Raw genomic sequence first — 25,074 nt, 5'->3', positions numbered from 1 at the left:
GCTCTGACACCCCAGGTTCTGCTTCCCCAGGCTGACACCGCAGGCTCTGACACCCCAGGTTCTGCCTTCCCAGGCTGTGACACCCCAGGCTCTGACACCCCAGGTTCTGCCTCCCCAGGCTCTGACACCGCAGGTTCTGCTTCCCCAGGCTGACACCGCAGGCTCTGACACCCCAGGTTCTGCCTTCCCAGGCTGTGACACCGCAGGCTCTGACACCCCAGGTTCTGCCTCCCCAGGCTCTGACACTGCAGGCTCTGACACCGCAGGCTCTGACACCCCAGGTTCTGCCTCCCCAGGCTGTGACACCCCAACCTCTGACACCCCAATCTCTGACACCACAGGAGCTGACACCCCAGGCTCTGACACCCCAGGTTCTGCCTCCCCAGGCTCTGACACCCCAGGTTCTGCTTCCCCAGGCTCTGACACCGCAGGCTGTGACACCCCAGGTTCTGCCTCCCCAGGCTCTGACACCGCAGACTCTGACACCGCAGGTTCTGACACCGCAGACTCTGACACCGCAGGCTCTGACACCCCAAGTCATGCATCTGTAAAGCACTATCCAAATGTTCTTGCAGAGCCACTTTTGGCCACTAGGTGGTGAAGGTTTTATTCTCAAATTGTAGATTTGGGACAAAATTTTCCACTCATTTCAACCAAAATGATTCACATCTCGTGGGAAAAAAACTGATATTAGTGAATCCTAAGTGAGTTAATCTTGGGAGTTCACAATCTCCACTTATACATAATGTTTCATGTTCGTGTAAAAGCTGTGTCACAATAATGCACATCGTGGGGGCAGGTCCCATGTTATCCCTCTATCCTCTGCTCTCAGTATAGATAGCTGTCTCCTATACTCGCATTGCATGCACGCTCAGACAATCCGTGCGTGCATGTGTGTGCTGGAGATATAGCTGACGGCCCTTATCCAGAAACCCTATTCCTGTGCACGGTGGACCCTACTGACTCTTTTTTCGCTGCACTTTTTTTCTCCCTCGAACGTCGCCAAATATTCAATTCAAATCTCTCCAAAAATGGTCACAATTCTGTGACTTTGCTGCTATTTTATGACGTTGTAGTTGTGCATAAATCTCCCGTTCACAAGTCTCCGTCTGTAGCCAGAGCACTGCTGAGACTTGTAGTCCTGAACAGAGCAAAAAAATAGTATTCACGGATGTTAAAGAGTTAACACTACGGGTTTTTTGCATTTCCCCGCCCACATGGAGGCGTGTCAGGCAGCGCAGGTTGACAGCGGCCACGCCTCTCGCTCTGATTGTCTCCCGCATATGGCCACGCCCAGTCCTACGTGTAATCGCTTGCAGGTTCCTGGAGACCCCGCCCCCTGGTAGACACGCCCCGTGGGCGGAGCCTTGGCCGTCAGTGCTCAGGCTGCCGGCTCCATGCGCCCCGGGACCCGGCGGAGGCACCATGAGGAGCGGCTGCAGCGGCGGGGCCTTCCCGGGCCTCCTACTGCTGCTGGTGCTGGGGACCCGCGGCGGGAGAGGTAAGGAGCCGGGGTCACCTGTCATTATCGTGTGCACCGTGCGCTGTCTCCGCCTCCATCACATTCAGGCCGGGCTCCATCAGCAGCCGCCTCTGACTCCGCTGCCCCACCATTAGCCCAGTCTCCACCTGCTATGCTCCCGCCTGTGTCTGCGCCCATCTCCTCCTGTACCCTCTGCCCCATACAGCCCAGGTCACATGATGCGACTTTCCTGCGATTCCAGTACTGCGACTTTTCCTAATATGGAAATGCTCCTAGCTGCCCCATTTGCATTGACTCCTATTAAAGGGGGCTGCAATATTGAATGGGGTGCACTGTGAGTGCCAATTAATGCAGCCAAATGGTGCTCACGTGTGGCAATGTCATGTGCTGCCCTTCCCCAGTGGCGACTTGGTATGATCACCCCCCCTCCCCCCCAAAAAAGTAACTTTTTGGCTTAAATCCCTCTCCTTCATAGAATTGACAGGAATGTTTATAGGAGGAATTTGTGAAACTTGGAGCAAAATACATTAATGGCGACGGCCAACATAAGGGGGGCTCAAACGTAAAATGGCGCAAAATGTAGCAATAAAAAGGTCACAAGATAGTTTTGCGTGTGGAGTTGTGCAGATTGTGCCGCACACTGGTGCCCGGCGCTGGGTGACCACCGTCCTGCTCCGCGTGGACCCATGGGTTTTTGCCACTTTTTGATTAATGCATCAATTCTTTGCACATTGCATCACCCCTGACCCCCCCCCCCTTATCATCTTCATCATCATCATCCACCCTCCATCATCCTGGCTCATCCTCCCTCCATTCACCCCCTGCCCCCCCCCCCCCTCCAGCACCCCACTCACCCTCTGGCTTTTTCCCCAGCGCTGCCCCCCTCCGATTGTGAGGAGAACCAGTTCCAGTGCTCGAACCAGCGCTGCATCCCCAGCCTGTGGAGGTGTGATGAGGATGATGATTGCTCCGATAACAGTGATGAGGAGGGCTGCCGTGAGTCTGGGGTTTTGGGATTGAGTGGAGGGGGGCGGTATTATTTATGCTGTTACATTGTTCAGCCACCCAAGATGCTGCAGAACCTCTTGGGAATAAAAGGCATCCGATGCACTGTGCATTCCTGCATGAACTGAGATTTCCTTAGAGCCCAATCATAGGGGGTCCGGCCGGACGCTGTTGGCACCGGATTGCCCATATGTGCCACTGTAGCACGATGCATTGATTGGCGTACAGGAGATATTACACTATGAGGATGCGCAGGACGAGGCTCTTAAACATCTGGTACAGAAGCGCGTGTATTCCTAATTACATCCACTGCAATTCCCGAAATACTGTCTGCAGCGGAATCACAATCTGGAGGAGATTGAGGAAGAAACAAATCCTCCAGGCTTGCCCTCAATAACCGAGAGCGTGCCCATGATGACTGCCAATCTATGTCTATGGGGTAGAGGATATAGTAATGAGCGAGCACTACCATGCTCGGGTGCTCATAACTAGTGTTGAGCGGGCACTACCATGCTCTGGTGCACGGTACTAGTGTTGAGCCGGCACTACCATGCTCGGGTGCTCATAACTAGTGATGAACGGGCACTACCATGCTCTGGTGCACGGTACTAGTGATGAACGGGCACTACCATGCTCTGGTGCACGGTACACGTAACTAGTGATGAGCGAGCACTACCATGCTCAGGTGCTCAGTACTGGTAACTAGTGATGAGCGGGCACTACCATGCTCAGGTGCTCAGTACTGGTAACTAGTGATGAGCGGGCACTACCATGCTCAGGTGCTCAGCACTCGTAACGAGCAGTTGAATTCTCAAATGGGTGCGACTCGAGTACCTCGAGAATTTTCCGAGAACTCTTCTGGGAAAATGCTCAAGTTCTCCAGTTATAGTTCAGTACTCAAGCTGCGCCCATCCGAGCATCCGACTGCTCATTACGAGTACCGAGCACCTGAGCATGGTAGTGCCCGCTCATCACTAGTTACCAGTACAGAGCACATGAGCATGGTAGTGCCCGCTCATCACTAGTTACCAGTACAGAGCACATGAGCATGGTAGTGCCCGCTCATCACTAGTTACGAGTACTGAGCACGGTAGTGCCCGCTCATCACTAGTTACCAGTACAGAGCACCTGAGCATGGTAGTGCCCGCTCATCACTAGTTACCAGTACTGAGCACCTGAGCATGGTAGTGCCCGCTCATCACTAGTTACCAGTACTGAGCACCTGAGCATGGTAGTGCCCGCTCATCACTAGTTACCAGTACTGAGCACCCGAGCATGGTAGTGCCCGCTCATCACTAGTTACCAGTACTTAACACCTGAGCATGGTAGTGCCCGCTCATCACTAGTTACCAGTACAGAGCACATGAGCCTGGTAGTGCCCGCTCATCACTAGTTACCAGTACAGAGCACATGAGCCTGGTAGTGCCCGCTCATCACTAGTTACCAGTACAGAGCACATGAGCCTGGTAGTGCCCGCTCATCACTAGTTATGAGCACGAGAGCATGGTAGTGCCCACTCGTAACTACATATAATGTAAGCTTGTTCTGTGTATTCCGGACTCCTGACAGGTAGATGTGTCGTACAGCAGGGATGATGAGGCAATGGATTGCGATACATATTTGTAATATACTGTGTGAGATGGAGTCATGGTCGCTTTGTTGAAAAACCCAAGGTGAGAAATTTTCTGCTGGCCCGGAGTCTCCCAGTGGGCACTATAGTGCTGTGAAGTACGAAGCTCAGTCCACCGATAAAAAGTGCCCATTTCCAATTGCTACAAATGAGCAGATGCTTCCTTGTTACATTGTTTCTTTATTATTTGTAAATACAGGTTAGGCTAGTTTCACACTTGCGTTGTGCGTCATCCATCGCATTGCGTTGTGTGACGGATGTAACAAATGTGTTGCATATAGTGGCACAACTGATGCGACGGATCCTGCAAAACAACGCAATCCAATCAAGTTTTTTTTTTTCAGCGTTTTACTCAACGGAGCATGCGCAGTTGTGTAAAGAAGAATCCGTCACAGGAATGCATCAAATGATGAATTCTGACAGATTGCATCACCATAGGCTTCCATTATAAAAACGACGGACGCCGACGGAATCCAGCACATTGCGTTTTTGACGCTCTGGGAAGCGCAGAAAAACGCTACATGCTGCATTCTTTCCACCCGATGGATGCAACGCCGTGTCAGTCGGCGGATACATTGCAATGCGTCATCAATACAAGTCAATGGGAAACAGCTCACATCCGTTAACGGATTGCGCTGTTTCCCAAAGCGGTGGATTGCGACGGCTGCCAAACAACGCAAGTGTGAAAGTACCCTAAGAAATAAGCATCATTGCAGTAGTCAGTCACAAGTTGTCATGTGATTGCATCCCAAGTGATTGGCTGCAGCGGTCACGTGGATGTAAGTGATATCAGCAGCAAAGTATACAAAGAGAACTGTAAGAAATAAGCATGAATGTTAGCTTATTTTCTGCTGTCCCCAGTATATGTTTTGCGGACGTGCTTTGGATCTGGAGCAGGTTTGATGCTTTGCGTTGCGATGTGGAGTTTAAACCCAAAGTTTAAATGGACAATCTTCGCATTTCATATACTCAGCTTCGGTTTCAGCTTTTTCCTGTGTCGTGTGGATGACATTTTTGGTGCTGCAAGGTGCGATTGTTTTATTCTGCAGCGTATCTGCCCCCTCTTGTCAGCATATCCTCAAAGTTAGAAGTACACTGGGACCTTGGATTAAGAGTAACTTGGTTTGAGAGCGTTTTGCAAGACAAGCAAAGCTTTCTAAAAATGTGTAACTTGGTTTAAGAGCAATGATTTGCAATAAGAGCAAATTCCCACCGTGCACACTTCCAGTTCTGTCTTTTCACTGCGCTCTGGAGGTAACTTTCTGTACATATGTACTGTATGCAGTACACCATTGTACAGTATATACTATACAGCATGTCAATTTACATTTGTGGATACTGTATTGTCCTTTCTGACCAGTATAGCACATTGCTTGTACTGTATCTCCCGCACACCAACCACTCTATGGTAAGCTAATGTGCAGTTTATTGTTTTATACTGTATTGTGCAGTATTTTGTATTAGTGCACTGTAATAATTTTATATAAATACAGGACATTATTTTGTTACTGTAATAAGTTTGTATAAATACAGTAAATATTTTTGGGTTGTGGAATGAATTTACTGCGTTTCAATTATTTCCTATGGGAAAATTCGCTTTGATATAAGAGTAGCTTGATTTAAGAGTGCACTGCCGGAACCAATTATGCTCGTAATCCAAGGCTCCACTATATATGGAATATCCCCAGGAGGACGGTGTGTGTGTGTTCTGCCCCAGGAGGACGGTGTGTGTGTGTTCTGCCCCAGGAGGACGGTGTGTGTGTGTGTTCTGCCCCAGGAGGACGGTGTGTGTGTGTTCTGCCCCAGGAGGACGGTGTGTGTGTGTGTTCTGCCCCAGGAGGACGGTGTGTGTGTGTGTGTTCTGCCCCAGGAGGACGGTGTGTGTGTGTGTGTTCTGCCCCAGGAGGACGGTGTGTGTGTGTGTGTTCTGCCCCAGGAGGACGGTGTGTGTGTGTGTGTTCTGCCCCAGGAGGACGGTGTGTGTGTGTGTGTTCTGCCCCAGGAGGACGGTGTGTGTGTGTGTGTTCTGCCCCAGGAGGACGGTGTGTGTGTGTGTGTTCTGCCCCAGGAGGACGGTGTGTGTGTGTGTGTTCTGCCCCAGGAGGACGGTGTGTGTGTGTGTGTTCTGCCCCAGGAGGACGGTGTGTGTGTGTTCTGCCCCAGGAGGACGGTGTGTGTGTGTGTGTGTTCTGCCCCAGGAGGACGGTGTGTGTGTGTTCTGCCCCAGGAGGACGGTGTGTGTGTGTGTGTGTTCTGCCCCAGGAGGACGGTGTGTGTGTGTGTGTGTTCTGCCCCAGGAGGACGGTGTGTGTGTGTGTGTTCTGCCCCAGGAGGACGGTGTGTGTGTGTGTGTTCTGCCCCAGGAGGACGGTGTGTGTGTGTGTGTTCTGCCCCAGGAGGACGGTGTGTGTGTGTGTGTTCTGCCCCAGGAGGACGGTGTGTGTGTGTGTGTTCTGCCCCAGGAGGACGGTGTGTGTGTGTGTGTTCTGCCCCAGGAGGACGGTGTGTGTGTGTGTGTTCTGCCCCAGGAGGACGGTGTGTGTGTGTTCTGCCCCAGGAGGACGGTGTGTGTGTGTTCTGCCCCAGGAGGACGGTGTGTGTGTGTGTGTTCTGCCCCAGGAGGACGGTGTGTGTGTGTGTGTTCTGCCCCAGGAGGACGGTGTGTGTGTGTGTGTTCTGCCCCAGGAGGACGGTGTGTGTGTGTGTGTTCTGCCCCAGGAGGACGGTGTGTGTGTGTGTGTTCTGCCCCAGGAGGACGGTGTGTGTGTGTGTTCTGCCCCAGGAGGACGGTGTGTGTGTGTGTGTTCTGCCCCAGGAGGACGGTGTGTGTGTGTGTGTTCTGCCCCAGGAGGACGGTGTGTGTGTGTGTGTTCTGCCCCAGGAGGACGGTGTGTGTGTGTTCTGCCCCAGGAGGACGGTGTGTGTGTGTTCTGCCCCAGGAGGACGGTGTGTGTGTGTGTGTTCTGCCCCAGGAGGACGGTGTGTGTGTGTGTGTTCTGCCCCAGGAGGACGGTGTGTGTGTGTTCTGCCCCAGGAGGACGGTGTGTGTGTGTTCTGCCCCAGGAGGACGGTGTGTGTGTGTGTGTTCTGCCCCAGGAGGACGGTGTGTGTGTGTGTGTTCTGCCCCAGGAGGACGGTGTGTGTGTGTGTGTGTTCTGCCCCAGGAGGACGGTGTGTGTGTGTGTGTGTTCTGCCCCAGGAGGACGGTGTGTGTGTGTTCTGCCCCAGGAGGACGGTGTGTGTGTGTTCTGCCCCAGGAGGACGGTGTGTGTGTGTGTGTGTTCTGCCCCAGGAGGACGGTGTGTGTGTGTGTGTGTTCTGCCCCAGGAGGACGGTGTGTGTGTGTGTGTGTTCTGCCCCAGGAGGACGGTGTGTGTGTGTGTGTGTTCTGCCCCAGGAGGACGGTGTGTGTGTGTGTGTGTTCTGCCCCAGGAGGACGGTGTGTGTGTGTGTGTGTTCTGCCCCAGGAGGACGGTGTGTGTGTGTGTGTGTTCTGCCCCAGGAGGACGGTGTGTGTGTGTGTTCTGCCCCAGGAGGACGGTGTGTGTGTGTGTGTGTTCTGCCCCAGGAGGACGGTGTGTGTGTGTGTGTGTTCTGCCCCAGGAGGACGGTGTGTGTGTGTGTGTGTTCTGCCCCAGGAGGACGGTGTGTGTGTGTGTGTGTTCTGCCCCAGGAGGACGGTGTGTGTGTGTGTGTGTTCTGCCCCAGGAGGACGGTGTGTGTGTGTGTGTGTTCTGCCCCAGGAGGACGGTGTGTGTGTGTGTGTGTTCTGCCCCAGGAGGACGGTGTGTGTGTTCTGCCCCAGGAGGACGGTGTGTGTGTGTGTGTGTTCTGCCCCAGGAGGACGGTGTGTGTGTGTGTTCTGCCCCAGGAGGACGGTGTGTGTGTGTGTGTGTTCTGCCCCAGGAGGACGGTGTGTGTGTGTGTGTGTTCTGCCCCAGGAGGACGGTGTGTGTGTGTGTGTGTTCTGCCCCAGGAGGACGGTGTGTGTGTGTGTGTGTGTTCTGCCCCAGGAGGACGGTGTGTGTGTGTGTGTGTTCTGCCCCAGGAGGACGGTGTGTGTGTGTGTGTGTTCTGCCCCAGGAGGACGGTGTGTGTGTGTGTGTGTTCTGCCCCAGGAGGACGGTGTGTGTGTGTGTGTGTTCTGCCCCAGGAGGACGGTGTGTGTGTGTGTGTGTTCTGCCCCAGGAGGACGGTGTGTGTGTGTGTGTGTTCTGCCCCAGGAGGACGGTGTGTGTGTGTGTGTGTTCTGCCCCAGGAGGACGGTGTGTGTGTGTGTGTGTTCTGCCCCAGGAGGACGGTGTGTGTGTGTGTGTGTTCTGCCCCAGGAGGACGGTGTGTGTGTGTGTGTGTTCTGCCCCAGGAGGACGGTGTGTGTGTGTGTGTGTTCTGCCCCAGGAGGACGGTGTGTGTGTGTGTGTGTTCTGCCCCAGGAGGACGGTGTGTGTGTGTGTGTGTGTTCTGCCCCAGGAGGACGGTGTGTGTGTGTGTGTGTTCTGCCCCAGGAGGACGGTGTGTGTGTGTGTGTGTTCTGCCCCAGGAGGACGGTGTGTGTGTGTGTGTGTGTTCTGCCCCAGGAGGACGGTGTGTGTGTGTGTGTGTGTTCTGCCCCAGGAGGACGGTGTGTGTGTGTGTGTGTGTTCTGCCCCAGGAGGACGGTGTGTGTGTGTGTGTGTGTTCTGCCCCAGGAGGACGGTGTGTGTGTGTGTGTGTGTTCTGCCCCAGGAGGACGGTGTGTGTGTGTGTTCTGCCCCAGGAGGACGGTGTGTGTGTGTGTTCTGCCCCAGGAGGACGGTGTGTGTGTGTGTGTGTGTTCTGCCCCAGGAGGACGGTGTGTGTGTGTGTGTGTTCTGCCCCAGGAGGACGGTGTGTGTGTGTTCTGCCCCAGGAGGACGGTGTGTGCCATGGGACGCACGTAGCACTGATTGATAACCAGGACATGTGCTGATCATCACTATGGAGTGGACTGTATTTCTTCCATCACATGGTTCGGAGCTGATATTTGACATCCTGGATGAATTGGCTATTTTATTTATTTTTTCGTTCGTGTTATTTCAATGAGCTCCACGTGGGCAGCATATGACGGGCACCTGTTGTATACCGCCAGGACGCTCTGCGGCATCTTCCAGGACGTGCTCTTCATCTTGCCCGTATCCGTGTTCATCAGATCCTCTGTATATAGCCGCTCTTTCTGAATGAACACGATCACCCCGGACTCATTGGCTGCGGTACGGCATCAGATGAAGTCACATGTGGCGGCGGTGCCCAGTAATAGTGCCGACTGTGTATACACACCCTCGACCCTGTATACCAGAGGATGTTAACCCTTCTGATCCCCTTCCTTCCTGCACTGATCTAGTGACATACATCACACAATGATGGCTGATGATCGGCTACAAGTAGAGATTGCGCCCCCCGGGGTCCTACACGTCCACAGTGATATATCCCGTCGCTGCCCCTGTGGTCGCCTTGCACGTCTCCTCTGTGTGCACACAAACCCTGCAGATTCTGGTTTCACGAGGAAATGAATGCCCGTCTTGCTTTGTCATGCTGTCAGGGCATTGTCAGTCGCCACGCCTCGTGGTGACATATGTGTCATTAATGCGGTCACACGTCCCCATTAATTTCATGCTGTAATTTGCTCTTGTATTTTCAGGCTTTTTCTGTATACTGCGGGTGATCTGTGATATATAATGTGCGGATACGGAGACGCGTCCTGCGAGTGACTGTTCTCTCCATCGCAATGCTTCCAATTGGATTTTGGGAGGGAAATGAGGTTACAGCCGGCTCTTGTGGGTTCCTTTATAGATTTGTAGACTCTGCTCATTTAAATGGTCAAAAAACGGGCGTCAAGAAAGGATGAGCGGAGCCAAAACGTAACGTTAATGGCCAGATTATTATTGCTATTTAGTGTTGAGATTTTGGTGAATTCAACCATAAATAACCCCTCTTCCATCCGGGACACAACTCACCATAATCCAATCTCGTGTGCAGTAATGTTCCTTACACATCGTGTATCACAGATTAGATTTCCCATATGTCTTAAAAGACGATGAAACAATCGGATCACGTGATATAAAAGGGGTCACTGCTGACGTCAACAAGTGGCTACCATGATGGGCAATTGGCCTCTGGTATGTAATGGAATGCCACGATTTATTTCTGTATCTGTGACGTCAGTTGCCTTTCAGTCTCTACTGTGATAAAGGGGACATGCACACTGTGACGTCGCTGTGTGCATCTTTTTCTTCCTACATGACGTCGCTGTGTGCGTCTTTGCCTCTGCCGTGACGTCGCTGTGTGCGTCTTTTTCCCTGTACCGTGACGTCGCTGTGTGCGTCTTTGCCTCTGCCGTGACGTCGCTGTGTGCGTTTTTGCCTCTGCCGTGACGTCGCTGTGTGCGTCTTTGCCTGTACCGTGACGTCGCTGTGTGCATCTTTCCCTGTACCGTGACGTCGCTGTGTGCATCTTTCCCTGTACCGTGACGTCGCTGTGTGCGTCTTTGCCTCTGCCGTGACGTCGCTGTGTGCGTCTTTGCCTGTACCGTGACGTCGCTGTGTGCGTCTTTGCCTCTGCCGTGACGTCGCTGTGTGCGTCTCTGCCTCTGCCGTAACGTCGCTGTGTGCGTCTTTGCCTCTGCCGTGACGTCGCTGTGTGCGTCTTTGCCTCTGCCGTGACGTCGCTGTGTGCGTCTTTGCCTCTGCCGTGACGTCGCTGTGTGCGTCTTTGCCTCTGCCGTGACGTCGCTGTGTGCGTCTTTGCCTCTGCCGTGACGTCGCTGTGTGCGTCTTTGCCTCTGCCGTGACGTCGCTGTGTGCGTCTTTTTCCCTGTACCGTGACGTCGCTGTGTGCGTCTTTGCCTCTGCCGTGACGTCGCTGTGTGCGTTTTTGCCTCTGCCGTGACGTCGCTGTGTGCGTCTTTGCCTGTACCGTGACGTCGCTGTGTGCATCTTTCCCTGTACCGTGACGTCGCTGTGTGCATCTTTCCCTGTACCGTGACGTCGCTGTGTGCGTCTTTGCCTCTGCCGTGACGTCGCTGTGTGCGTCTTTGCCTCTGCCGTGACGTCGCTGTGTGCATCTTTCCCTGTACCGTGACGTCGCTGTGTGCATCTTTCCCTGTACCGTGACGTCGCTGTGTGCATCTTTCCCTGTACCGTGACGTCGCTGTGTGCGTCTTTGCCTCTGCCGTGACGTCGCTGTGTGCGTCTCTGCCTCTGCCGTGACGTCGCTGTGTGCGTCTTTGCCTCTGCTGTGACGTCGCTGTGTGCGTCTTTGCCTCTGCCGTGACGTCGCTGTGTGCGTCTTTGCCTCTGCCGTGACGTCGCTGTGTGCGTCTTTGCCTCTGCCGTGACGTCGCTGTGTGCGTCTTTTTGCCTCTGCCGTGACGTCGCTGTGTGCGTCTTTGCCTCTGCCGTGACGTCGCTGTGTGCGTCTTTGCCTCTGCCGTGACGTCGCTGTGTGCGTCTTTTTGCCTCTGCCGTGACGTCGCTGTGTGCGTCTTTTTGCCTCGTGCCGTGACGTCGCTGTGTGCGTCTTTTTGCCTCGTGCCGTGACGTCGCTGTGTGCGTCTTTTTGCCTCGTGCCGTGACGTCGCTGTGTGCGTCTTTTTGCCTCGTGCCGTGACGTCGCTGTGTGCGTCTTTTTGCCTCTGCCGTGACGTCGCTGTGTGCGTCTTTTTGCCTCTGCCGTGACGTCGCTGTGTGCGTCTTTTTGCCTCTGCCGTGACGTCGCTGTGTGCGTCTTTTTGCCTCTGCCGTGACGTCGCTGTGTGCGTCTTTTTGCCTCTGCCGTGACGTCGCTGTGTGCGTCTTTTTGCCTCTGCCGTGACGTCGCTGTGTGCGTCTTTTTGCCTCTGCCGTGACGTCGCTGTGTGCGTCTTTTTGCCTCTGCCGTGACGTCGCTGTGTGCCTTTTTCCCCGTGCCGTGACGTCGCTGTGTGCCTTTTTCCCTATGACCTTAGTGTTTATTTTTCATGTACTGGGAGATGACTTTGGCTTTATTCCTGACCTGTGACATCCCTGTCTACATTATCCCTCTTTTTGTCACATTGCTGTGTGTACTATCCCTTGGTGTGATATATCTGTGTGCATTCTCATGCGTGTAAGTATTAGATTGTAGAGGTTGCATTTGCTTTTTCCAATTCATACCTATAGTGTGAGTCAACAGTCGACTTTTTCCTGCTATAGCTTTTCACTGCAAATCTACAAGATTTCCTTGTTCTGTGCAAATTTTGCCTCTCGCTGTCCTGCATCTCTACAGTCTTATTAAAATATTTATTCTTAATTTTTTTTTTTTTTTTGGGGGGGTGGGGGAAGCCTGAATCTAACTTTTATCTGCGACTGACCTATCTGTGTAGTGCATTTAATGGCCATATGATCGGAGGCTATTCTGTACAGCATGGAGGATGCAGAGCACGAAATACAAGTTGTCGCCTGGCTTCACCTCGGCTTTCCCCTTCTTTGGAGCCAATAGATGAAAAAGACCACTTTTGTTAAAGATTTTTCTTTTTTTTTTTTCTTTAAAATGTCAAAAGACTTGACAAGTGAACACCTCCTGACCATATAGCTGGTCTATGTATAATTTTATCCTCATGGCAAGAATCTGAACTTTTAATGTTTGTGGATGCGATCATTAAACAGAATTATCTCTGTTAAAGGGAAACTGTCATCACGTTTTTACACACTGAAGTAATGGTATGGCTGTATAGGTGCTTGTCCCCCAATAAAAAGGATACCTTTTTTGTAAAGATCCGATGTGCCAGTCATGAGAAATCCAAGATAGAAGCCATATTCAAATTGGGCTGGAAGTGCACTGGGGGCGTGTCAATGCACTTGAATATTTTTGTCCAATTACTCTGATGCCCCCAGGATACTTCTAGCCTTATTTGAAGAAATCATTCAAGTGCATTGACACGCCCCCAGAGCACTTCCAGCCTAATTTGCATATGGCTTCTATCCTAGACTTCTCAAGGCTGATTTTTAATTTTATTTTATTTTTTATTTTTTTTTATCCCTCAGCCTTGAGAAATCAAAGATAGAAGCCATATGCAAATCAGATTAGAAATATTCTGGGGGCGTCCGTGTAATTGGGAAAAAAAATCATTCAAGTGCATTGACACGCCCCCACTGCACCTCCAGCCTGATTTGAATATTGCTTCCATCTTCCATTTCTCATGACTCGCACATCAGATGAGAAATCTAGGCTAGAAGCCATATGCAAATTAGGCTGGAAGTGCTCTGGGGGCGCGTCAATGCACTTGAAGTTTGTTTTTTGTTTTTTTTTTAATTAAACAAACGCCCCCAGAATGTTTCTAGTCTAATTTGCATATGGCTTCTATCCTTGATTTCTCCTGGTTGATATTTTTTTTTTTTTACAAAGATCATATGTGTAGTCATAAGAAATCCAAGATAGAAGCCATATGCAAATCAAGGTGGAAGTGTTCTGGAGGCGTGTCCATGTAATTGGAAGAAAACCAAGTGCATTGACACATCCCCAGTGCACTTCCAGCCTGATTTGCTTATGGCTGCTTTTTTGGATTTCTCATGTGCTATCGGATCTTTACAAAAAAATAGAAGCCATATGCAAATCAGGCTGGAAGTGTTCTGGGGCGTGTCCGTGTAATTGGAATAATCATTCGAGTGTATTGACACGCCCTCACTGCATTTCGAGGCTGATTTGCATATGGCTTCTATGTTAGATTTCTCATCCAATGCACCAGTCATGAGAAATCTAAGATAGGAGCCATATGCAAATCAGACTGGAAGTGCACTGGGGGCGTGTCAATGCACTTGAATGATTTATTTTATTTTTTTTTTTTTTTTGTTCCGATTACACTGATTCCCCCAGAATGCTTTTAGTCTAACTTGCATATGGATTCCATCTTAGATTTTCCATGGCTGCTTTCCCAGATCAGTTTTTTGCCATCAGGCGCAATCTGGCAAAAACATGAAAAAACGCATTCGGCGTCTGTTGCCACCGGATCCGTTTTTCCCCCATAGACTTCTATTAGCGCCGCATTGCGCCAGATGGCCTTGCATTCCATCCAGCTTTCGCCCGATCCGGCAAAATTTGCTTGTCCGGCGGTCGGATGGAACGTTGAAGTCAACGTTTTTTGTCGCTGGCGAAAAATGGATTGCGCCGGATCCGGCGTTGTACGGCGTTTTTTATAATGGAAACCTATGGACGCCGGATCCATCATCCATCATATGCCGGAATCCGGCGCCGGTTTCCATTTTTTTAAACTGATTATGCTCCGTATCAAAATGGATCCGTCAAAAAACGGAAGAAACGGATGGAAAAAAACTGATGCGACTGATCCGTTTCTTCGTCGGATCCGTCGCATCAGTTTTTTCTCCGGATCATGCCTGATGGCAAAAAACTGATGTGTGAAACCGGCCTTAGTAAATACTTCATGTGTCAGTCATGAGAAATCCAGGATAGAAGCTATATGTAAATCGAGCAGGAAGAGTTCTGGGGGCGTGTCAGCGTAATTAGATGTAATCATTCAAGTGCATTGACACGCCCCCAGTGCACTTCCAGCCTGATTTGCATATGGCTTCTATGTTCGATTTCTCATGACTGGCACATCGCATCTCTACCAAAAAAGTATCATTTTTATTGGGGGACAAGCGCCTATCCCTCCATATGTTAAGGATAAAACAACAAAACGTGCAGACAGGTTCCCTTTAAGTCGCACTCCTGTTTTGCAGTGATGGCTCTGAAGTGCGGCGACTGGATGAAGCCTCCGCCGTCTTGTGGAGATATGTGAAGTTATAATACAGTCAGAAGGGGTTACAGGAATGTTAAACTGAATTATTAATGTGCGCTTCACTTGTCTGTTTGCCGGGTATAACACTAATTGGTATTGGGCTTTAGGATCTGAGAGGAGATTTCTTTCTGCAGAATTGTGACATTGCGTGTGATGGCTGTGTATGTAGATCTGCTTGCTGTGCAGTTATCTGATGTAAATATCGCGCTCCTCCGTCTCGGCAATGGCGGATAATGGTAATATACATCAAATACAGGAGGGAAATATGCAGATGGGCTATAGATGGAGTGCCGGGTGCTATACTTACACTGTATAACTAATGCCACGTCTGACCTGTGCTAGTGATGAGCTCGGATCTGCTACATCCTGGAGCTGAATCAGCACCGCTCGGAGGACAGGGCTCACCGCTCCGAATCACAGCATTATTCCAGGATTTAAAGGAATATTCCACAAATCCTAAAGATCACAGCCACATTTGTCACATATGATGTATCCTGTTTTATATTTTGTTCTCAACAGTTCTATAAAAATATAAGATTAAAAGGAACACAAACCCAAAAATATAACCGCGCCGTTCTGATTACGTGCCAGTGACCTTTTTTTGTTTTCAAAGTTGTTTTTTTTGTCAGTCTTGTAAAGACCGGTTAAATGACAGTAATATGATATCACTTTTGGGATGACCATTGATCAGCTTACGATGGAACCTGGTACGATGTATGCAATGTTGAGCAGCGCCCTCACAAGAGAAGATCAGGAACTGCAGCATTCCTCAGCTTTTATTGTAATGCATGGGCATAAGGTTTACAGAGGGAGAGATGCTTTTTGTGGCTGCTCTGTGTTTTATGTGGTGCCCCCCCAGCCCGTATATGGGTGTCTGTATATCAGCACCAAATGACTGTTTACACCAAGCACAGATGCTCGCTGTGGCCCTTGGCTACGGCCAGCGGTTCGGTGCGGCCCTTGGCTACGGCCAGCGGTTCGGGGCAGCCCTTGGCTACGGCCAGCGGTTCGGGGCGTCCCTTGGCTACGGCCAGCGGTTCGGGGCGTCCCTTGGCTACGGCCAGCGGTTCGGGGCGGCCCTTGGCTACGGCCAGCGGTTCGGGGCGGCCCTTGGCTACGGCCAGCGGTTCGGGGCGGCCCTTGGCTACGGCCAGCGGTTCGGGGCGGCCCTTGGCTACGGCCAGCGGTTCGGGGCGGCCCTTGGCTACGGCCAGCGGTTCGGGGCGGCCCTTGGCTACGGCCAGCGGCTCGGGGCGGCCCTTGGCTACGGCCAGCGGCTCGGGGCGGCCCTTGGCTACGGCCAGCGGCTCGGGGCGGCCCTTGGCTACGGCCAGCGGCTCGGGGCGGCCCTTGGCTACGGCCAGCGGCTCGGGGCGGCCCTTGGCTACGGCCAGCGGCTCGGGGCGGCCCTTGGCTACGGCCAGCGGCTCGGGGCGGCCCTTGGCTACGGCCAGCGGCTCGGGGCGGCCCTTGGCTACGGCCAGCGGCTCGGGGCGGCCCTTGGCTACGGCCAGCGGCTCGGGGCGGCCCTTGGCGTAGCCAAACCAGTTCAGTGCACCGTACCCACTTGTTTTCGATCTGTCTCTGCTCTTGTCTTCCTTGATTGTCAGCTCTGGCTTTAAAGTATTCAGAGTTGGGCGAAGGTTGATTTTTCTCGATAAATCCATGGGTTTACACAAGTCCAGACACTGTCCATGTTATCCTATGGGATTTGGGGAGTGCTGTATCAATGCTGCGGTATTTGCGGCTGCGGAACATCCTGCGGATTTCCCGCAGGCGCACGTAACTGCATGTCCATTATTCATGTGGAATTATCTGCGGAAATCTCGCTCCTCCACTATGGAGATAGAGGTCGGGAATTCTTCCGCACTGTTTCCGCAGGTTTACCACAACAACTATACTATACAACAACACATATACCGCGGCAATGGATAGCTGCGGATTCCAGGGAGCTGCTGCGTGAACCTGCAGAAAAGTCCGCAGGTACGTTCTCCCTCCTGTGCGTACATGGCCTTAAGCTTCGTAGAGTCCTGTTCTTTTGGCGTCCTTCATGCTGATATAAATCTTTTTATTGTTTTTAATACTGTGTATCAAATTTGAGTGAATGGGTCCCTTATGCCTCTATAGGTGTACACAGCGGCACACATTGAGGTATGTGTTTAAATATGTTGCTGAGTATTTATTATGGGAATCTGTAATGCAATGTAAGCCTAAAATCTTTCGAAGAAATGGACAGAAGTTAAGGTGTGACTGTTAGGAGAGACTCGATCTTTTGATTTTGTTCCGAGATTGTATTTCTTTTATCAGTATGAGTCAGTGATTCTGGATTACCAGACGTTCAGCGCTTACAGTTGTATTTTCTTGCAAAATGTTTTTTTTTTTTTTTTTCTTTTTACTTTGTGCAAATCACAAAATAATGACTATGAAAATTGGAGGCATTGACCAGAACACAACTGTACGTCTCCGCATCATTAGCTGCATTTTATACGGCGTTTGATGGGGAATCGTCAGTATATCACATTTGTCAAATGCCAATTCTATCTCCGTATAAAATCTGGGAACTATATTGGAGTTTTGGGAGGGCTCCATAAACCTCTATAAGGGCTCATTGTGCCCTCCTAAGTCTTGAATAGCTATTTTTCATTGGACCTTTCTCTACTTTACAGTCTGACTTCTATACTACTGCAAAAAAAGTATGATAGCTACGTTGTCGTAGTTTTTTTTTTTTTGTTTTTTGTTTTTTTTACTTTATATGAGCAAAATGTTAAAACAATTAAGTTTAATTCTTAATTAATTTAATTCAAATTAATTCTTGCCCAATCTTCCTTTGCAAACAGCTGGAGCTGATTGAGGTTGGATGGAGGCGTTTGTGAACAGCAGTTTTCAGCTCTTTCCACAGATTCTCGATTGGATTCAGGTCTGGACTGTGACTTGGCCATTCTAACACCTGGATACGTTTATTTGTGAACCATTCCATTGTAGATTTTGCTTTATGTCTTGTTGGAAGACAAATCTCCGTCCCAGTCTCAGGTCTTTTGCAGACTCCAACAGGTTTTCTTCAAGAATGGTCCTGTATTTGGCTCCATCCATCTTCTCATCAATTTTAACCATCTTCCCTGTCCCTGAGGAATAAAAGCAGGCCCAAACCATGATGCTGCCACCATCATGTTTGACAGTGGGGATGGTGTACTCATGGTGATGAGCTGTGTTGCTTTTACGCCAAACAGATCGTTTGGCATTGTGCCCAAATAGTTCAATTTTTGGTTTAATTTGACCAGAGCACCTTCTTCCACATGTTTGGTGTCTCCCAAGTGGCTTATGGCAAACTTTAAACAACACTTTTTATGGATATCTTTGAGAAATGGCTTTCTTCTTGCCACTCTTCCATAAAGGCCAGGTTTGTGCAGTGTACGACTGATTGTTGTCCTATGGACAGACTCTCCCACCTCGGCTGTAGATCTCTGCAGTTCATCCAGAGTGATCATGGGCCTCTTGGCTGCATCTCTGATCAGTCTTCTTCCTGTTTGAGATGAAATTTTTGAGGGGCGGCCGGGTCTTGGTAGATTTGCAGTGGTATTATACTCCTTCCATTTCAATATGATCGCTTGCACAGTGCTCCTTGGGATGTTTAAAGTTCTGGAAATCTTTTTGTAACCAAATCTGGCTTTAAACTTCTCCACAACAGTATCACGGACCTGCCTGTTGTGTTCCTTGGTCTTCATGATGCTCTGTGCTTTAAGCAGGACACTGAGACTATCACAGAGCAGGTGCATTTATACAGAGACTTCATTACAGACAGGGGGCTTATATTTATTATCATCAGTCATTTAGGACAACATTGGATCATTCAGGGATGCTCAATGATCTTCTGGAGTGAGTTTGCTGCACAGAAAGTAAAAGGGACGAATAATATTGCACGCCCCAATTTTCAGTTTTTTATTTTTTAAAAAAGTTTAAAATAAGCAATAAATTTCATTCAACTTCACAATTGTGTCCACTTGTTGATTTTTCACCATAACAGTAAAATTTTTATCTTTTAGTTTGAAGCCTGAAATGTGGGAAAAGGTAGAAAAATTCAAGGGGGCCGAATACTTTAGCAAGGTACTGTATATACAGGGTGGACCATTTATATGGATACACTTTAAAATGGAAATGGTTGGTGATATCAATTTCCAGTTTGTGGTTCATTAGTATATGGGAGGGGGGAAACTTTTCAAGATGGGTGGTGACCATGACGGCCATTTTTAAGTCGGCTAATTTGGATCCAACTTTATTTTTTCTCGTGGGAAGAGGGTCATGTAACACATCAAACTTCCTGAGAATTTCACAAGAAAAACGATGGTGTGCTTGATTTTAAGGTAACTTTATTCGTTCATTAGTTATTTACAATTTTATGACCACTTATAAAATGTTTTGAAAGTGTTGCCCATTGTGTTGGATTGTCAATGCAACCCTCTTCTCCCACTTTTGACACACTGATAGCAACACTGTAGAAGACATGCTAGCTCAGGCTTCCAGTATCCGTTGTTTCAGATGTTCAGAGGGCGGTTTTGCTGTTTTTTTTTTTTTGTTTGTTTTTTTTAAGCTTGGTTTTATGCAAATCCATGCTAATAACACTGCCTGCACAGCCCATGCAAAGTCTGAGATTCCTGAAATCACACACACACACACACACACACACACACACACACACACACACACACACACACACACACACACACACACCTCTACAGTTACCTGGGTTTTTTTCCTGCAAAAAAGTAGTAAAAAAAGCGCATATAAATCGCACCAAAAAACGTAGAAAACCACCAGAAGTTTTCCTGCAGTAAAAAAAATGCACCAAAAACACCCTGTGTGAACATAACCTCAAGCGGGCTTTACACGCAACGACATCACTAATGAGATGTCGTTGAGGTCACGGAATTCGTGACGCACTTCCGGCCTCGTTAGCGACGTCGTTGCGTGTGAAACATACTAATGACCGCTAAATATCAAAATTACTCACCTAATTGATCGTTGACACGTCGTTCTAATCCCAAATGTCGTTGCAGGTCGCAGGTTGTTCGTCATTCCTGAGGCAGCACACATCGCTACGTGTGACACCCCAGGAACGAGGAACAACACTGTACCTGCGTCCTCTGGCAACGAGGTGGGCATGTCTTTCTTTCGGCTTCTCTCCGCCCCTCCGCTTTTATTGGATGGCTGCCGTGTGACGCCACACAAACCGCCCCCTTAAAAAGGAGGTTGTTCGCCGGCCACAGCGACATCGCTAGGCAGGTAAGTATGTCTGAAGGGGACTATTGTACTCCACGGGCAGCAATTTGCCCGTGACGCACCACCGACCGGGGCGGGTGCGATCGGCAGCGACATCGCTAGCGATGTTGCTGCGTGTAAAGTGGCCTTTAGAGTACATCTTAAGAAAAAGTCTGCTTCTCCCCAGTAGGTTAAATCTGGCTTGCCGACACCGTGAGCCACCCATTCAATTTTCCTTAGGGTATGTGCATATATTAAGTGGTTGCAGACATTTCTGCACCAAAAACCTGTCTCTTAGCAGGTAAACACTTCAGAAAATACAAACTTTTTTCTTTCTTTTTTTTCTTTCTATACATTTCCCCCTCCCCCTACAGTCATTAGAATATGTGAAAAATGCTGAGAGAATTGACATGCTGCAAGGAAAGTGCAAATACCTTTAGTGTCATGTATTAGGCAGACACGGGTTTGAGTAGGTGTGAAGAACCTCACTCTGGTCCTGGACACTCATCAGTCCCCTACTTTCGAGACTTTCCATCAAGGTGGTGGTTTTCTCTTAGCGATCTCTTCCATCAGGCGAGACTCTGAAGAGTGGCTCTCGTCTGACTGTCTCCTTCATCTCTAGAGAGTGGTCTTGCATCTTGCACCCTCTTTTTTCCGTAGCATGTTCTTCACCTTCTATCTTAAAGGAGTATTTTAAAGTTCATAAATTGCTTTACTTAGCATAACAATAAGCAAGTTTGCAATTGACTTGCTTTTTCATCTGCTGTTATTTTAATGCAAGAACAGCTTTTATGTTTTTATGGTTGCGTTGATGTACAAGATGTCATCCTGGTATGCCCTTGTAGAGTTCAGACTGCCTCCTGGGGCAGCCATTGCTCCCTAGTTTCGATCTTTCATTGTGGTAGATTGGACTAAGATTGGGCGGCACCAGGTAGCCATTGCTTGACAGGTAGAAGACCCATGCTTCGGAAGTCTCTTGGCATCTTTTCTTCTACTCTGTAGGGTCGCTAACTCTTAAGTCATTATATTTGCAAAGCTCTTACCTTTGCATTGGTGGACGCAAATCTTGGCAATAGGATATTACAAGCATCAATCGAGTAATACCTGAGGTACCTAAGGGATTGCTAGTCTTCCCAGCCTAGGGACTGCTTTGGGACGTCCCATGGTTTCCTGCGTCCCTCAGTGAAGTATCTGGGGAAAAAAAAGGTTGTTTTTTTTCTGGAACTTGCCATAAAAACATTCCCTTAGCCTTCATTAGAGGACACAGCCTCCCTTGTTTGAGTAGTTTTTGTTTTAAGTAGCTGGGTGTCAGCAGACCAGGTGTAGCCTGATGAGTAGGAGCCAAACGTTTATCCTGTCAAGACACCCGTTTTTGGTGCAGAAATGTCTGCATCAAATACTTTACGTATGTACGTAAGCTTAAATTTCCCATGGTTTCCTGTATCCCACAATGAAGGCTACGAAAGTTTTTTTTAACTATGAGTATTAGTTATGAGCGAGCACTAAAATGCTCGAATGCTCATTGCTCGAATCGAGCAGTGAGTATAATAGAAGTCAATGGAAAACTCGAGCATTTTTCCAGAAGACAAGAAGGGCTGGGGGGGCAGATGGGGGCAAGAAAATCTCTGAAATGGACATATCTGAATCCCAGGCTGCTGCTGGGAACTAAATAAATAGGTTAATAAAATGACGTAATGTCAAAACCCCACCCACCATTTTTTATAACCAGCCAAAGTAAAGTAGACACAGGCAGCGGGGGGCTGGTATTAAACTGGGAAGGTCCATAGTTATTTGGCCTTTCCCAGCCTAAAAATACCTTCCATCATCCACCCGAGAGTTCTGGCTCTTTGCCTGGCTCTTGCCGATTGCTCTGGTGCGGTGGCAATCAGAGTAATATTTGTTTGGGTTGAAGTCAGCTGTTTAATGTCAGCTGGTATCAAGCCCAGGAGTTCGTAATGGAGAGGAGTCTGTCAGACACCCCCATTACTAACCCAGTAATCAAAAACTAAAAACAAACAAGCCTTGGCTGGTTATCAAAAATAAGGGGATCCCACGCCATTTTATTTATTTTTTGTCTTAGTTTTTTCAAATTAATTTTATTTATTATTTTAAAAAAGAGTAAAAAACACAATTTACTGCCACATGAAAGGTACTAAAGGGTAAAAGTGTACAAACCATGCTCTAATCTCCACTCTCCCTCCTACACCATCTCTCCCTGAACTGCTTCTAGAGGAGTGTGCCAAGCATCTCAACTCTGGGCCTCATATAAGACCCGATGACACGATGTGGCCAGCCGATCACAGTAATATCAGTAGCCAACATGGCTACAGCATTACAGTGTATGGCAGGCAATCGTGGCTGTCTAACTGCTACAAAACATGAGAGAAAGAGACTCGAGCATGGTGTTCGAGCACCCCCGATGCTTGATCCAGTACCGATATACCAGAGCACCCCGATGCTTGATACAGTACCGAATGGACTGAGCACCCCTGATGCTCGATCCAGTACCGAATGGACTGAGCACCCCTGATGCTCGATCCAGTACCGAATGCACCGAGCACCCCCGATGCTCGATCCAGTACCGAATGGACTGAGCACCCCCGATGCTCGATCCAGTACCGAATGGACTGAGCACCCCCGATGCTCGATCCAGTACCGAATGGACTGAGCACTCGATCCAGTAACGAGCAGTGCCACGCATGCTCGCTCACTCATCACTACCAAGTACCAAATGTGCACTTGTTGTAGAGGACAACTCGAAGCAAACAAATGTCTTCAGGATATTTTTTTTTTTTTTCTCTCTAAAAGATACGGAAATTACATTTATGTAACTGTTGGGGTTTTTTTTTCTTAATTTTTAATTTGCAAAGCAGGACAAGTGGCTTATCGCTTCATATCCTGCCTTAAGCGGATTTGCATCGACTTGACTAGAGAACGCGGATAGTATTCTGTTTACCTAAAGATCTGGCAATTTCATTCTCTATTTATTTAATCCAATTTAATGTGCAGTTTTATAATAACCTTGTTGAATAATTTAATCCAATAGAGATTTAAAAAATGTGCGTGGTGCGCACGAATAGTGTATATACAATGTGACACATAATTATTAAGTCAACCCCCCCCCCCCCCTCACCTCCCCAATGTTCCTATATTACGGTAGTTTTTTTTTTTTGTTTAATACTTTGCAATCTATTTATTGCGCTTCAGACATGAGGCGACATATAATCCGGATCGCTGCCTCTCAACTAGTTTAGGTTGATTTTTCTAAGATCAGATTGACAATTTTGTAAATATTTAGAATTTAAAAAAAAATTGTGTATAAACATGGCCTATCTTGTGTTATCCAGGTTGTGCTGAGGATGAGCGTGCCATATGGATACAGCGGTCACACTTCTTCACCCTCAAGTCCTAACTCTCCCATACAATTTATTACTAATTGACCAGATGGGTTTATAAACTTATAAACCAGTCTCGGCCATGTTTGTGTGTTGGATTCTGAAAAATCCAATCCTTTGTTCAACCAAGATGTAAGAAAGACAGAATGGTCTGACGGCCGCATAGGTCCCTATTGAAATAAACATGCAAGCTTTTCTGAGCTTGCATGTTTACATGGAGATTGGGGGAAATGATTTCTGTTGGCAAAAATGCATGTATGGCTTCAAAAATTCACCACAATACACAGCTCTATACGACAAGAATGGAACGGAGAAATACTAGAAAAAAAAGTAAAACTCCAACTACATGATAATTTACATGCCAATAATGACCTTTAAAAGAAAGGGCTGGAATTTTGGTTCTGTTCCAGTTTTCTCAGGCAAAGGTTTGGCAGTAGTAGCAAAATAAATTAATTTATATATATATATATATATATATATATATATATATATATATATATATATATATATATATATATATATATATATATATATATATATAATTAATCTTAATCTATTATATCTTTATCTCTCACACACTCACTCTTAGGGCGGCTTTGCACGTTGCAACATCGCACATGCGATGTCGGTGGGGTCAAATCGAAAGTGACGCACTTCCGGCGTCACTTTCGAGATCGTAGTGTGTAAATGCTAGATGATACGATTAACGAGCGCAAAAGCGTCGTTATCGTATCATCGTTGCAGGCTCCGACTTTTTCATAATTATGCTGCAGCGTCAGGTACGATGTTGTTCCTCACTCCTGCGGCTGCACACATAGCTGTGTATGAAGCCGCAGGAGCGAGGAACATCAGCTTACCTGCCGCCGCCGGCTATGCGGAAGGAAGGAGGTGGGCGGGATGTTTATGTCCCGCTCATCTCCGCCCCTCCACTGCTATTGGCCGCCTGCCGTGTGACGTCGCTATGACGCCGCACGACCCGCCCCCTTAGGAAGTAGGCGGGTCGCCGGCCAGAGCGACGGTCACAGGGCAGGTAAGTGTGTGTGAAGCTGGCGTAGCGATAATTTTCGCTACGCCAGCTATCACAAGATATCGTACCTGCGACGGGGGCGGGGACTATCGCGTGCGACATCGCAGCATCGGATTGCGATGTCACAACGTGCAAAGCCTGCCTTTCACTCTCACTCTCACTCTCTCTCTCTCTTTCTCTCTCTCTTTCTCTCTCTCTTTCTCTCTCTCTTTCTCTCTCTCTTTCTCTTTCTCTCTCACACTCCCTCTCTCTCACTCTCTCACACTCCCTCTCTCTCACTCTCTTTCTCTCTCTCTCACACTCTCTCTCTCACACTCTCTCTCTCACACTCTCTCTCACACTCTCTCTCACACTCTCTCTCACACTCTCTCTCACACTCTCTCTCACACTCTCTCTCACACTCTCTCTCACACTCTCTCACACTCTCTCACACTCTCTCACACTCTCTCACACTCTCTCACACTCTCTCACACTCTCTCACACTCTCTCACACTCTCTCTCACACTCTCTCAC

General features: G+C 48.8%; 1 protein-coding gene across 2 annotated transcripts in view; it reads left to right on the top strand.

Annotated features, from left to right (window-relative positions):
- The first annotated feature begins 1,374 nt into the window (after window positions 1-1,374).
- Window positions 1,375-25,074, top strand: part of LRP8 (LDL receptor related protein 8) — a 285,604-nt gene continuing 261,904 nt past the window's right edge. Inside the window, exons 1-2 of one of the 2 annotated variants that reach the window (XM_075320105.1) lie at window positions 1,375-1,501; window positions 2,357-2,479. In XM_075320105.1, the coding sequence (XP_075176220.1) occupies window positions 1,426-1,501; window positions 2,357-2,479 (199 nt within the window). In that variant the 5' untranslated portion in view covers window positions 1,375-1,425. The remainder of the gene's footprint in view (window positions 1,502-2,356; window positions 2,480-25,074) is intronic. The other variant, XM_075320106.1, reaches the window with a different exon arrangement.

Source organism: Anomaloglossus baeobatrachus, chromosome 8 (assembly GCF_048569485.1).
Source record: "Anomaloglossus baeobatrachus isolate aAnoBae1 chromosome 8, aAnoBae1.hap1, whole genome shotgun sequence".
Lineage (NCBI taxonomy): Eukaryota > Metazoa > Chordata > Amphibia > Anura > Aromobatidae > Anomaloglossus > Anomaloglossus baeobatrachus.
This window is presented reverse-complemented; position numbering and strand designations above follow the sequence as displayed.